This window comes from Cebus imitator, unplaced genomic scaffold (assembly GCF_001604975.1).
Source record: "Cebus imitator isolate Cc_AM_T3 unplaced genomic scaffold, Cebus_imitator-1.0 Scaffold161, whole genome shotgun sequence".
NCBI classification, from domain to species: Eukaryota; Metazoa; Chordata; class Mammalia; order Primates; family Cebidae; genus Cebus; species Cebus imitator.
In genome coordinates, this window is record NW_016107476.1 from 3,438,376 (window position 1) to 3,454,832 (window position 16,457).

The 16,457-nt window shown below is 34.9% G+C and overlaps 1 protein-coding gene across 1 annotated transcript in view; it reads right to left on the reverse strand.

The window, feature by feature from the left end:
• The window catches only part of LOC108314792 (cilia- and flagella-associated protein 47), a 161,682-nt gene that overhangs the window by 99,282 nt on the left and 45,943 nt on the right, over window positions 1-16,457 (reverse strand). Inside the window, exon 9 of the mRNA XM_037743965.1 lies at window positions 11,563-11,772. Coding sequence (XP_037599893.1) covers window positions 11,563-11,772 — 210 coding nt within the window. The remainder of the gene's footprint in view (window positions 1-11,562; window positions 11,773-16,457) is intronic.

Here is a 16,457-nt window from a genome sequence, read left to right on the forward strand (position 1 = left end):
AGTTTGCTGAAGATAACATTTTATCTCAGATGTTCCTTACGGTAAAAAATAGTCAATATATACAAAATTGACTTGACCACATTCTTTTCATAGAGGATATAATACAGAAATTATACAAGTAATATGGCATGGGAATACGGATACTTCACTCTTTGACATTAGTATTAAAATATATTAAAACAGAAAAAGTGACATACAGCTGGTAGTACCAATACTCTACATTTTAATAAAATATTTCTGGGGAAATAGAGCAATTTGTGTTACTTAATCAGGGAACAATGGTAATATTTATGAATTCTCTCTGCCAATGCATACAGACAGAAATGGTTACTGACAGAGGAATTATTCTAAAAAAGACTGAGTATTACAGTAACAGTGAGATGAAAAGGCCCTTCGATATTATGAGTTTCAATTCCATGGTAAGATTTAAATAACTATCTTCAGGCATGTGTGATTTAGAATAGTTCTACTGAGTAAAAAACAGAATGAATATTCCTGGTAATAAGAGTGTTGAAGCTATGATGTGAATATTAATGAAAGTGATGTCAATGGGCTTGCACTATTTGTGGCCGTGTTTCCCATTATTAGTGATACTGTGTTTGGTCATTTGGTTGTGGTTGCATCCACTAGATGTCTTCATTTCTTTTTACGGCAGCATTAGAAATGTTATTTACATTCCATAAAATTCATCTTTTAAAGATGTACAATTCAGTATTTTTTAAAAACATAATCAGAGAGTTGTGAAACTATCACCACTATCTAGAAAATTTAGAAAATTTTCATCATCCTTAAATGAAACTGTTGGAAACAGATGCTCAGTGCCGCAAAGAAAAATCAGCATTGAGACAAAGGATTTTTCAACAACACAATTTTACTTCCTGGACTGCAGGAAGGGTACTCTCACTAGCCAAACTGTCATGACAGCACAACAAACAAAGGAAAGCAGAAACATTTATTCCTTACACATTTGGGGTCATCCTTACTACTGTGTCTCTTCTCCATTGACTGGAGTCAGACCTCACAATCTAAACTAAAACCCTATTGGCCAACAACTTAAAACTTTTCTAAACAGGTAAAAGCAATGGAGAGCTGGGACATGCTTATGAGCATGCCCAGCACAGATATCTTGGTTAAAGTACAAGGACATAGAATGTACCACTTACTTGTAAGCATGGCATGTCTAACAGCTACATAGGATAGGGCTTAACAGTTATTAGCACACTTATGATTTATTCTTTAACAAGAAAGGAAACTTTAAAGAGGAACTTTTCCACTTCTCACAAACTCTCTACCCCTTAACAGTCACTCTCTATTTGCAACTCCACCCCACTGCCAGCCCCTGAAGGCAACTAATCCTACCAATTTTCCGATGCTGGAAATTTCTCTTTTGGAAATTAATAAGTACTCTGCAGATGAAATGTGGAGACCATGTGTATATCACTTTCCTCACAAATCTTTCATATTTTAATATTGAATGGTATGATGTCCACATATAATTCATTAAATAAGGTGTGAAAAGTCTCACAATTCATCTCTCTGGCCATTAGCTGGTGAATAATTAATACTCTAATCACACATCACTAATTCTTTCCACATCATTAGTGAGGCTGAGAGATTTTATGCTTGTCTGACCAATTTTTAGGAATAAAACTTTGAAGCTTCATGTTAAATTTTTGTGATAACTAGCCTTGTATTTATAATATTTTAGTGCTTTCCACTAGCACACAAAATACTGTGATGGCATGTCAAACATATTTCAACATCAGGAAAAATATTATGATTCTATATTTATCATCTTTACTAAAGTTCTGCTCTCATCTGTACTATTTCAAGGCAAATCTCACATTCCAAAAGCAATCTTATTGAGCATGATTTTAATTCACAGAGAAATGGGCAGAGAAAGGAAGCCTCCAGGTTTATAGAAACATGCCTCTCTAGGCTTACTATGGTTATCTAACTAAACTTTTTTCTACAATGCAGCTAGAAAAAAAAATTATATGTTGATAACACTGGCAGTGGCTATGAAGGGTTAAAAGAAGAGGTTAATGCTAATGTTGCTTTTGATTAATGAACCATATTTCTGTATATAGGTTTGAATAAAGTGAGAAACAGGTGAAGGAGAGGAAAAGATGCTGGGTTGGTGTTTTTAACATGCATTTCATTGTGAAACCAACAACCAACCCATCACCATAAAAAATAGGTGCTTACAGAACTCATATAGCATTTAGGTAAACACTTAAAATCAATGGAATATATTCAGATGACTATATTTCTGTCAGGGAAATTTATTACACAAAACAAACTTCCTTGAGCAACCATTCTGATGTGGTTTATTTACACCTACTCACAATTTTTCTCAATGTCAATACCTGTTAGCAAAATATTTCATATGTAACTTTACTCACATGCACAAAAATTCATTGATATGTGTCTTAAATATCTAACGATTGCTATAGCTATTACTTTATGTCAGATAAGTCAATTGATGGGACAAAGGAATTTTAATTCTGGTACTCTTATGTATATTTATAATACACATAGAACTCATTAAGTATGAGTAGAGTTCATTCATTATGTTGCCAGACACAAGAATCTCTTGATCACAAGTGAGGACAACATATGCCATGTTAATCAGTAATAGAGCTACAAAGTGTATTAGCTCATTCTCGTATTGCTATAAAGAACAACCTGAGGCTGGGTAATTTATAAAGAAAAAAGTTTTCATAGGCTCACAGTTCTGCAGAGGCCTTGGGAAACTTAGAGTCATTCAGAAAGTGAAGGGGAAGCAGGCACGTCTTACATGGCCAGAGAAGGAGGAAAAGAGAGAAGTGGGAGATGCTACACACTTTTAAACAACCAGATCTTGTGAGAACTCACTATCAGGAGAACAGCAAGGGGGAAATCCACCCCCTTGGTCCAATTACCTCCCAGAAGGCCCCTCCTCCAACTTTAGGGGTTACAATTCCACATGAGATTTGGGCAGAAACACAAATCCAAACCATATCACAAAGTCTGCATGGGCATCCACCTTCTAGGAGTTCTGTGAAGAACAGGAACAAGGCAGGTGCTCACAACCAGTAAGGTAGAGAAAGAAGACAAGATATTGGAATTTCCTTCAAAATGAAAAATCTATAAGCAAGGCAGAGGTTCTCTAGCCAACTTCACAGATTCCAAAGAGGATGGGGATAGAGAAAAGAAAAAGAAAAATAAGGTTATTGGAAAAACTACATCTACAGTTAACTCTTTTATTCTGCTACCTGGTGTTAAAAGTACTATAATTTTAATTATCTGGGAAGATGTGGTAAATATTACCTTGACAGTTTCTCAGCTTTTGCATTTCTATGTACATTTTAAACTCCACCATTTTGCTACAAGTAAATAATGAATAACTTCTAGTTATGAACATCATGTTTATACGTAGTTTATTATGATACACCAGTATTGTATTTTTGTTAAATATAAATGAAACATTCTTTCTACCTTGTAATAGAGATTATGATTTGTCTAAACAGATTAACCATGAAAATATGCTATTTGTAGGATGAAGATGCCATTACAAACAGCTTTTCACAGAGTTAGGTCAAAGAATACAGAGCAGATGATTATATCAGAATACAGAATGGTCTCATGTGAATTCTACTCCCTTCCTCACTGCTTATTCTATCTACACACACAACACTAAGTAAGGTGGACCAGTGTATGGTATTATGTGTAACTCAGCCCCCTAAATCATGACAAATAAGATTTTCAGGCAATATTACAATACTGACTTCAGTTATGAACAATTAGATAGATACTGAAATCCTCTTGAGATTTCACATTGCCTGCCTTTCATTGCCATGATGCTAAAATTTGAGATGGATCATTGTAAATGGTTTGCACTGAGAGTAGAGTCTCCAAAATATTAATATATCCTTTATAATTCTTCTTAATCCATAAAGAAAGCTTAAAGTACCTCAAAAGTTGCCTATAACTACCTGGTAATATCCCTCAGAGGTACCTGACTCACATTATTTGCTTATTTTAAGTCTTAATTTAAATATATATTTAAACATATCTACATATTTATTTTAAATATCCAATATTGAATATTCCAATAAGGCACATAAATAGCAGGTATTAATTTACACTACAGTTCCTAATGTGGCATTGCCAACTTGAGTGAATTAATGCTCAAACTGATTTGATGTGGATCTGATTCACTCTCTGCTAGTCTCCTTTATGTGATGTAGTTTCCTATCCACTCAAAAACAGGAAGGTTTCTGAAAAAGGCATGCTAAATACACATTTTAAAGTACTAGGGACTGACCCAAAGGTGCCAAGCACACTCTACACAAATGCCAAATTATGCACTAAGCAGAACAATACTTAGAATTACCTTCATTATTTCTCAATTATTTTTAATTGTATGGAATGTTTTCTAAAAATAGTATAATTTCCATTTAAGTGATTGTCAATGAGAGTAAGTATAATAAGCTTTATTATGCAGCAAAAGTGTTTATAAACCCATAATAGGGTTGAAAAAGTGTTATTAAATAGAAGAAAAGAGCTAATATAATTAAAAGCTCTATATTCTCAGTTTTAAACATCAGATTTGCCTATTTAAAAATATATTTCTCATCAGAAAAATGTTAAGTACATTTGCAACAAAGTCTAGGAGTTTCAGCTCTAAAGTCTGAATGTAATGATTAATTAAAACATCAATGAAAAATGTAAGAATTATAATTTTTATTATTTAAAACACAAATTAATTTATCTTTATGTGCTAAATTCTTATTGTACCTGTTTTAAAGGCAGAGGACACATATAATCCAGTTCCTTAAATATGACAACTTGCAAAATTAAGCAAGAATGTGGTTTGTTATTTTTAAGGAAAGGTCAAACATTCTACTACACTATATCTCATCCATGATTAGGAAAACATTTTTTATTGGTTTTGAATGGACAACTAAATCAGGCACTTTCCAGGAATTTGTGTGTCAATAAATTCATAGATCAGATACTTCAGTGTCAGCTTTGCTGTTAATGTTACTGTATTAGTCCATTCTCATACTGTATGAAGAAATACCCAAGATGGGTAATTTATAAAGAAAAAGAGGTTTAATGGACTCACAGTTCCACATGACTGGGGAGGCCTCACAATCATAGTGGAAGGCAAAGGAGAAGCAAAACATGTCTTACATGGTGGCAGGCAAGAGAAGTGTGTGCAGGAGAACTGCCCTTTATAAAATCATCAGATCTTGTGAGACTTATTCACTATCATGAAAACAGCAAGGAAAAACCACCCCCATGATTCAATTGCCTCCAACTGGGTCCCTCCCATGATTATGGGATCTACAATTTAAGATGAGATTTGGGTGGGGCACAGCCAAACCACATCATTCCACCCATGGCCCCTCCCAAATCTCATGTCCTCACATTTTAAAACCAATCATGCCTTCCCAACAGTCCCTCAAAGTCTTAACTCATTTCAACATTAAATCAAAATTCCACAGTCCAAAGTCTCATCAGAGACAAGGCAAGTCCCTTCTACCTCTTAGCTTGTAAATCAGAAACAAGTTAATTACTTCCTATATACAATGGGGGACAGGTATTGGGTAAATACAGCCATTCCAAATGGGAGAAATTGGCCCAAAGAAAAGGTCTGCAGACCTCGTGCATGTCCAAAATCCAGCAGGACAGGCAAATCTTAAAGCTCCAAAATGATCTCCTTTGACTCCATGTCTCATATCCAGGTCACACTGATGCAAGAAATTAGTTCCCATGGTCTTGGGCAGCTTCACCCCTGTGGCATTACAGGGTACAGCCCCTCTTCTGGCTGCTTTCATGGGCTGGCATTGAGGGTCTGCAATGTTTCCAGGTGCATAGTACAAGCTGTCAGTGCATCTGGGGTCTGGAGGACAGTGGACCTCTTCTCACAGCTCTCCTAGGCAGTGCCCCAGTGGAGACTCTGTGTGGGGGCTCTGACCCCTCAATTCCTTTCCATACTATCCTAGCAGAGGTTCTCCATAATAGCTCCACCCCTGCAGCAAACTTCTGCCTGGAGATCCAGATGATTCCATACATTCTCTGAAATCTAGGGGCAGGTTCCCAAACCTCAACTCTTGACTTCTGGGTACCTGTAGGCTCAACACCAAGTGGAAGCTGCCAAGACTTTGGACTTCCACCCTCTGCAGCCATGGCCTGAGCTACATACACCTTGACTCCTTTTAGCCACAGCTGGAGCAGCTGGGACACAGGGCACCATGTCCCTAAGCTGTACACAGCAGGGGGGCCCTGTTCCTGGCTCAGGAAACCATTTATCCCTCCTAAGCCTCCAGACCTGTGATGGGAGGGGCTGCTATGAAGATCTCTGACATGCCCTGGAGACATTTGCCCTATTGTCTTGGTGATCAGTATTTGGCTCCTTGTTACTTATGCAAATTTCTGCGGCTGACTTAAATTTCTCCCCAGAAAATGGGTTTTTCTTTTCTACTGTATTGTCAGACAGCAAATTTTTCAAACTTGTATTCTCTGCTTCCTCTTGAATACTTGACCACTTAGAACTTTCTTCTGCCAGATACCCTAAATCCTCTCTCTCAAGTTTAAAGTTTCACAGATCTCTAGGGCAGGGGCAAAATGCCACCAGTCCCTTTGCATAGCAAGAGTGACCTTTACTCCAGTTCTCAACAAGTTCCTTATCTCCATCTGAGACCACCTCAGCCTTGGCTTTATTGTCCATATCACAATCAGTATTTTGGTAGAAACCATTCAACAAGTCTCTAGAAAGCTCCAAACTTTCCTACATCTTCCTGGTTTGTCGGCCCTCCAAGTCTCTAGGAAGTTCCAACCTTTCACACATTTTTCTGTCTTCTTCTGAGCCCTCCAAACTGTTCCACCTCTGCCTGTTACCCAATTCCAAAGTTGTGTCCACATTTTTGGCTATCTTTACAGCAGCACCCCACTCTCTGTGGTACCAAATTACTGTATTAGTCCATTTTCATACTTCTCTGAAGAAATACCCAGGATGGGGCAAGCTATGAAGAAAAAGAGGTTTAATGGACTCACAGTTCCACATGGCTGGGGAAGCCTTGCGCACTCATGGCAGAAAGTGAAGGAGGAGCAAAGTCACATCTCACATGGTGGCAGGCAAGAGAGAGTGTGCAGAGAAACTGCCCTTTATAAAACCATCAGATCTCATGAGACTTATTTACTATTATTACAAGAACAGCACAGGACAACCCACGCCCATGATTCAGTTACCTACCATGAGGTCCCTCCCATGACACATGGGGATTATGAAAGCTATAATTCAACATGAAATTTGGGTGGAGACAGAGCTAAACCATTTATCAGACAATGACACTTTTAAACACCAGCCAAGAACAAATGTGCCGGTCTACTGCTCCTGGTATCACTGGAACCACAACAACTATGTTCTTTGACTACATAGTTACATTTCATATTTGTTTGATTTTATGCTATAATTATAGAGACAATTTATGAGATTTTGCCAAATTAATTAACATATTGAGGAAAATAAATAAATAATGTTTCAGTACTTATTGAGTAGATTGTAATTCTATCTTTACTATATGCGGAACATAGAAGTTTTATGTGTGTGTGTGCATTGTGTGTGTGTGTCTGAGACAGACACAGAGAGAGAAAGAGAGAGAGAGAAATATACGCAGAAGAGCAGGAAAGAAAGAAAACATATATCTTACTCTTTGGAAAATCTACATATGACATATAGTAGTACAACCCTCAAAAACATATGATTCTTTTTTCTTTTTTAATTTTACTTTAAGTTCTGGGGTACATGTGCAGATCTTGCAGGATTGTTACATAGGTATACACATGCCATGGTGGTTTGTGGCCTCTATCCCCCCATCACTTACATTAGGTATTTTACCTAATGTTATCTGTCCCCAATCTCCCCACTCCCTGCTATCACTCCCCTAGCCCTCACCCCCCAACAGACCCCAGTTTGTGCCATGTCCATGTGTTCTCATTGTTCATCACCCACTTATGAGTGATAACATGTGGTGTTTGGTTTTCTGTTCTTGTGTCAGTTTGCTGAGAATGATGGTTTCCAGATTCATCCATGTCCCTGCAAAAGACATGAACTCATCCTCTTTTATGGCTGCATAGTATTCCATGGTGGATATGTGCCACATTTTTTTATCCAGTCTGTTATTGATGGGCATTTGGGTTGGTTCCAAGTCTTTGCTATTGTAAACAGCGCTGCAATTAACATACATGTGCATGTGTTTTTATAATTAATTGAGTATATACCCAATTAATTATATACCCAGTATATAATTAATATTCTTTGGGTATATACCTAGTAACGGGATTGCTGGGTCAAATGGAATTTCTATTTCTAGATCCTTGAGGAATCACCACACTGTCTTCCACAATGGTTGAACTAATTTACACTCCCACCAACAATGTAAAAGTGTTCCTATTTCTCCACATCCTCTCCAGCATCTGTTGTCTCCAGATTTTTTAATAATCACCATTCTAACTGGCATGAGATGGTATCTTAATGTGGTTTTGATTTGCACTTTTCTAATGACCAGTGATGATGAGCATTTTTTCATATTTTTGTTGGACACATAAATGTCTTCTTTTGAAAAGAGTCTGTTCATATCTTTTACCACCTTTTTGATGGGATTGTTTGAAAAACATATTATAAAAGTATCTATATGATTCTTTGTTGTCTAAATGGTACTTAAAATAAGGTGACTAAGTAGAACATCTTTGGAAACCAAAATATGGTTTACATCTTGGCTCCCCCATTTAATGTTTGAGTGAGTTCTGACAAGCATTAGGTCACATTATGGACCTTAGATTCTTCTTCTGTAAAACAGAGATGATAATCTAGAAACAACAACAACAACAACAAACAAACAAACAAACAAAAACCCACTTCTCAGGACTCCTGTGTGGATCCCATGAAATCTAGCCTATGAGTAGTACCTGACTTATATTAATTAATAGCTGTAGACCTTATGCTTCCTATATTTTTTCAAGCCTTGATATCCATAACATCACATTCTCCTAGTTCTCACCCTATTTCTCACTCATGGATACCAAAGCAGAGCATGGATGACTTTCATAATCTGTTCCTGCTGCCTTTTTAGTTTCATCTCCCAGCTAAGTCTTGTCAGAATTCACCAAACCATAACACCCAAAATGTCATTAAATTATGAGTTGTTTTATCCTCCATACCTCATGCTCTATTTTACTGTTTATAATACTCCTTGTTCACATCACCATTTCTCACATAGATATATATTTAGGTTGGTGCAAAAGTAATCGCAGTTTTTCTGACATTGAAAGTAATGGAAAAAACTGCAATTACTTTTGCACCAACTGAATAAAACCTCTATCCCCAGACTTTTTGGGAAATTGGGGAAGAGGGAAGTAGGGTGTATAATCTCTGAGCTGCGAGCACATGATTGTGGAATGGAGAGCAGACACATTAGCAGAAAATACTTGTTCCTACAATTATTAACAGATTATCAGCTGGTTGAGCCAATCCAAATGTGACAAAATCTAAAGAAAACAAATTAAACACCAAGCATGTTAGCCCCAAGAGAAATCACATTATGAAAGAATTTTACAAAGTAAAAGAAAGCAAAAAATGAAGAAATCAGTGTTGTATTTTTAATTAGGCCCATGGGCTTCAATATGAACAAACCAGATGCAAATAAAGCCTTCAACGCAGGGCAATAAAACCTACCACACTAACATCCATCAAGGATTTGCCCCCTTTCTTTCCCTAAATCTTGGGCAGAGTACACAAATGGTTTCCCTACAATAAATATAAGCTAATAGATTAACAATAATAAGTGAGTACAATTTATTTCATAGAAATTCTGAAGTGAAAGAGAAGCTCTTGAGGAATTCTTTTCTAGAATACCTCATTTATCTCAATGAGATCAGAAATGGGATGCCCAAAGAAAGGAAGGCAAGGACAGCATTGGAGAGTAGAGAACAATAAGAGGATCTGATCATATTCACTACTATGGGAAAATCAGATAACGAGTTAGCCAGTCACCAGAAAAATGATTTGCCAGTATTAAGACTCTAGGGAATGCTTATGGTCTTAATTCCTTGTTTATCTGGTTGTACAGAAAAGTATTTTGTTGCTCATCTATGATTTGCAAAGTTTCTAAATTAGTTCCAATAGCTCTAATTTATCCCAAATCTGCTGATTGAAATGGAGTTTTGTGAAATATGTAAGAAGAGAATATTTAGAAAAATGGTGAGGAATTCCAGATAAGAACAAATAATACTCAGGACTGAAAGGAAATGCTTAACAAAAAGAAAAGAAAACTATCATATGAATCATTCTACTCCCTCTAGAGAATGTGTTCAAGTCTTATCGTCCCGTTTGCCAACCAGGCTTCAACACATTGGCACTGTGAAGTTATGTTCATGCCCCTCTTAGAGGCAAATTATACCCCTATTTTCAGAAGCCACTTAGCTCCCATAATATTTAGTGAAACTATTTATTTCCTAACTCTGTTAATGTGGTGTGAGACTGCATTAGCTTTAAGACATTCATGGATAAGATATTAATGATTTTTACTGATGAGTTGAAAAGTACACACCACATAGAGCTTCAGGAAAGGTATGAATTTGTTGAATGCAGAGAAATACGATTAAACTTTTATGAAGAAGTTCAGTAACATACAAAAAGACAGAATGCCTTCCATGACAGACATGGAATTCAGTGCTTGAAAGTAGCCTCAAGCAATGTCACTGAATGTTTTTCACTGTGTCCTGGATACAGCTACACTTTGCCTTTAATGTGACATTCTTTTACTATCTGTTCCTCTCTCTTCTAATTGCAAACATATGAATCAGTCCTTTGACTACAAATATACAAGTGGCACCTCTAAATGTTAAGAAATGAGCACATAGAGAACATACACTGACATTAATTTTACTTATCACTGTAAGCCTTTTAAACAAACTTTATAGCTCTACACTTCAACCTCTTTCCATTTAGTCAGTCAAGTTATTTCAGGATATGATGTAAAAATGGTATTTCTCATCCTACAAGATAAGATATCCAGAAACATCATTTCACCAAGGTATATTTGAAATCTACTGACACCGTTAAAGCAACATGTAACAAAGCCATATTGTGGGGAAATCATTATGCTGATGTTTCTCACTTTCAGTTGATACTTATTTAGCATTTCCTTTGGGTTACTTCCTGTCCAAGTGCTTAGTAATTACCAATTCACTGTACTTTTCATGATGACAGTTGGGATAGGTTCTGCTATTAGCTCCATTTCACAGATGACGAAACTGAGAGGCTCAGAAGTAGTGTTAACAAAGCCAGGATGTAACCCTAGGCAGTCTAGCTCCAGAGTATAAATTGGTAGCCACTATTATGCTGCTTTTTTGTAAGAGCACACTTACATTTGGAACTTTAGAAAGAATCTTTATGTCCAAGTTTATTATATTAGATCCCTCTGTTTTTAACATTTTACAACGGTGTAAAATATAAACACGGTATTCTTTAATGTCAGATACAAAATAATCTACATTTAGATATCTTACCAGTTTTGTGTATTATCACAGAAAAGAAGATTGGTAAAAAACGACACAGGCTTAGGTGAGTTGAGCGTGAGGCAGCAAGTCATCTTATTATTAATTCCATTGGGAGAGCCTCGGATGATGCTGCCTTTTGGAAATTTCACAGTAAGAGGCTGAATTTCTTGGCCATCAAGAAGCCTTACTGTGGGAATCTGGACACGTAGAGTTGACATTCTGTTTAAAAATTTTAAAAAAATGTTTCATTAGCTCAAAATACCTGCAAGTAATTGGCTCTAAATGTATATTTCATTTTTTTGAATCCTCAGGAAAATTACAAAAAAAGTATTTGTAATCATGTGCCCAATTATTAAAGATATCTTTGTGACATCTCATTTTCTGGTCACAATATAAGATGGATGATATTTTAATTTAACTAAGAACCACTTGAGATAATCAAATGTTCCTTTCAAAATACCAATGACATTCTTCACAGAAATAGGAAAAAAATTCTGAAATTGATATGAAACCACACACAAAAAACAGAGTAGCCAAAGCAACGCTAAGTAAAAAGCCCAAAACTGGACAGATTATATTTCCTGACTTCAAATTATACTACATAGGTATGGTAACCAAAACAGCATGGTACTGGTATAAAAACAGCCACTTAAAACAATGGAACAGAATAGAGAAATCAGAAACAAATGCACACAAATACCATGAGCTTATTTTTGACAAAGATGCCAAGAACATACACTGGAGAAAAAACACTATTCAGAAAATGGTGGCAGAAAAACTGAATATTTATAAGTGGAAGAATGAATCTACATACCCATCTTTCATCCTATATACAAAAATCAAATTAAAATGGATTGACTTAAAACATAAGACCTCAAACTTTAAAACTACTACAAGAAAACCATGTGGAAATCTCCAGGACATTAGGCTGGGCAAAAATTTCTTGAAAAATACCCTAGAAGCACAGTAAACCAAAGCAACAGTGGACAAATGGGATCACAGCCAGTTAAACAACCTCTGTACAGCAAGAGATACAGTCAACAAAGTGAAAATACAATGCACAGAATGGGAGAAAATATTTGCATACTACACATCTGACAAGGGATTAGTAACCAGAAGACATATGAAGCTCAAACAACCCTATAGGAAAAAAAAACCTTATAGTCCAATTTAATAATGGGCAAAAAAATTGTATAGACATTTCTCAAAAGAAGACATAAAAATGGTGGGCCAGGCATGGCGACTCATGCCTATAATCCTAGCACTTTGGGAGGCCGAGCAGGGCAGATCACCTGAGGTCAGGGGTTTGAGATCAGGCTGGCCAACATGGTGAAAACCCGTCTCTACTAAAAATATAAAAATTAGCCTGGCATGGTGGCGGGTGCCTGTAATCCCAGCTAGTCAGGAGGCTAAGGCAGAAGAATCGCTTGAACCTGGAGGCGGAGGTTGCAGTGAGCCAAGCTCCCACCACTACACTCCAGCCTGGGTGACAGAGCAAGATTCTGTCTCAAAAAAAAAAGAAAAAAGAAAAAGAAGAAGGAGAAGTCATACATATGGCCAACAGGGATATGAAAATGTGTTCAACATAAATGATCATTAGAGAAATGCAAATCAAAACTACAATGAAATATCATCTCACCCCAATTAAAATGGCGTTTGCCACCACACCCGGCTAGCTATTCTTGATCCTTACCCTTCCATATAAAGTTAAAATTTTCAATCTCCATGAAAACTTTAGTTGAATTTTTATTAAAATCACATGAGATATGTGAATTTATTTGTGGAAAACTTTTTTTTTACAGCATTGAACATTCCAATCCATGAATATGGGTGTATTTATTTATGAGTTCTTTAACTTAAGTTTTATAATTTTCTTTATACAGTTCCATACAGTTCATTCATATCTTTTGTTCAGTTTTATCTATTATCTTTTAAACTTTGATGTTATTATAAATAGTAATTTAAAGTTGTGTGCTGTATGTATGCTGAAATTATATTGAATTTTAAATATTAAAATTATGTTTGCCTATTTTGATAAGTGATCTTCCCAGTTTTAAAAAAATTCCTGTAGATTCTTTGAATTTCCTCCATGAAAAAATAATGTAATATACAGACAATGACATTTCTGAGTTTTATTTCCTAACCCTTATACATTTTGTTTTTCTCATCCCCCTGCCATATGTTAGGTTCTCTATTAAAATGCTTGAGGGAAGCAGTGATAATAAGCACCGTTGATTTTTCTTTTGTTAAAAGGTAATTCATGTATATTCCAGTATCAATAATTATATTTGCTCTAGGCTTATATGACAGGATCTTAAACAATTAAAGAACATCTAAACATTTTATTACTGTTTGTTGAGAGTTTTTCCATGAATGATGTAAAAATTTTATCAAATGCCTTTATTCTCAACCTATGAAAATTGTCATATCATTATTCTCTTTAATTTGTGAATGTGATAGATAATACAAAATGACACTTTAGATCTTTCGATGATAGACAAGCCTTGAAATACTGGAATACAAACAATTTGGTCATGATCTATCTTATATTCACATGGTTTGATTCTTTTTGGACAATTATATGTTTGTTCATAACACAGCTTAGGCAATAATTCATCTTTCTTATACTGCCATTTCCTGATTTCATAATAGAAATTTCTGAGATCATAAAACAAATTAGGGCACATTATCTATTATTCTATAGTTTGATATATCTGTTTCCTGAAAGTTCAGTAAAACTTGACTGTAAAATCATCAGAGGATGTTTTCTTACAAAATTTCAAGTATTGACTCAAAGGCTTTCTATTTATTCCCAGTATATTTTTAGTAAATTATACATTTCTACAACTTTCACATTTAAGTTTTCACATGTATTGGAATAGATCTCCTTGTAGTATTTTGATTATCTCATTTTTTCTTTGGATTTATGGTTATGTTTCCTTATTTCTAACATTATTTAACTGCCTCTTCTCTGTTTTGTTCCTAGTCAAATTCACTGTATTAGTATCCATTATATCAGTCTTTCAAAGAAGAAACTTTTGGTTCCAATGAGTTTCTGTTTTGTATATTTTTTTATATTCCTTTAATTACTACTGTGTAGAAATTAAAATTCTACCTTCTACACTACATGAGTTTAGCCTAAGATTCTATTTTTTTAATCTTACTTCTTAAGTTCAATGTTTAAAATTTCTAATCATTTTTTTTCTTTCCTAATATCAGTATTTCACATTGCATGTTTCCATGTATGGATAATCTTACTGTACTTTATTAAGGTATTTTTCTTCAATCACTGAAATTTTGATGTTTATTTAATAAAACAGATAAAGTAAACAATGATGCAGGCCTAATTGTTTTTCTAAAAAAAGCAGTAGAAGTCCTAGTAGCTGTTTTAAGTTTAGTTTTCAGCTCTAATGTCCAGATGGTGTTTACAGTACTTGATTGTATTATACATTCATGACTCTCAGTGAATGTTTTAAAGATTTGGAATCTAGTATTTTAATTATTATTTATTTGCGAAATTCAGTATGATTTCTTCTTTCACTCTCTGTAGAATTTTTTTAACATTTTCTAACTCATGGTTGATCTTGTTATCTTTACTGACTTTTAATTTATTATATTTATTTTTGGAGAATGTAGTCTATATTATGTCAGCTCTTTAAAAATTTTTGAGACTTGACTTATAACTATAGAATCATACATTGTCAATTTTTATAAATGTCTCATGATTGATTAAAAATGTGTATTCTCTAATTGAAAGGTACAATTTTTACATGTTAAATGAATGAAGCTTGTTACAAATATTGTTCAAATATCTTGTCTCTGGACTCATCAACACTTCTGATACATGTTTTAATATCCTAGAGGTATGAAGGACTAGTCAAATTTCCCCAATTTAAATTTGGAAGTTACATATTTTAAGACAATTTTAATTATGCATAGAATTTTAGAATTCTGTTGGCTTCCAGGTGAATTTAATCTTTTACAATTATTTGATTACTTTTACATCTTAAAAACATACTTTACCTATTAAAGTTTATTGCATTTGAAATTAATACTGCTACCCAGCTTTATTTTGGTTATGCTGTTATATCTCTTCCTATCATTTCACTTTGGTGCTTCTCAACTGAGAGTGATTTTGTTCCCCAGGAGCCATGTAGCAATGTGTGGAGATATATATTTTTTGTCACATCAAGGGGAGGATTGCTCTTGGGTAGAGGCTATGGACGCTGCTAAACATTCCACAACAAACAACATATCCTCTCACAATACACACACATATATATATATATATATATATATATATATGTGTGTGTGTATATATATATATATATATATATGTATGTATATAATGTATATATATGTATATACATACATTCATCAATATATATAAATGTATATATATAAATATATGTATATATATGTATATATACATATATATGTATAGGGACCTTTCAGGTATAATTAAGGTCTCTGATTAATTGACTTTGAATAAAACAAGAGAGAGATTATCATGGATGGTTCTGACACAATTAGTTGAGATCATAAAAAAAGGTTTGAAAGTCAGAGGCAGCGAAGTCTGATAGATGGTATACTTTTGGCCTTGAATTAGTTGTATACTATGTTGTGAGGATGTGACCACATGGCTAGGACTTGAGGGTGGACTGAGTGTGTCCCTAGTCAATAAATGATGCTTTAGTTCTATAAGGACCATGAAATTAATTCTGTCAACAACTTGAGAGGTTGGAGGAAGATTGAGCCTCAAGTGAAAGTGCCACTCCAGCCAACACCTTGACTTCTGCTTATTAAGACACTCAGCAGAGGATACAGCTAAGCCAGCTGGACTACTAAGTCAGAGAAACTGCAAGATAATAAACAAATTCATGTTGTTTGAGACATCAAATGCA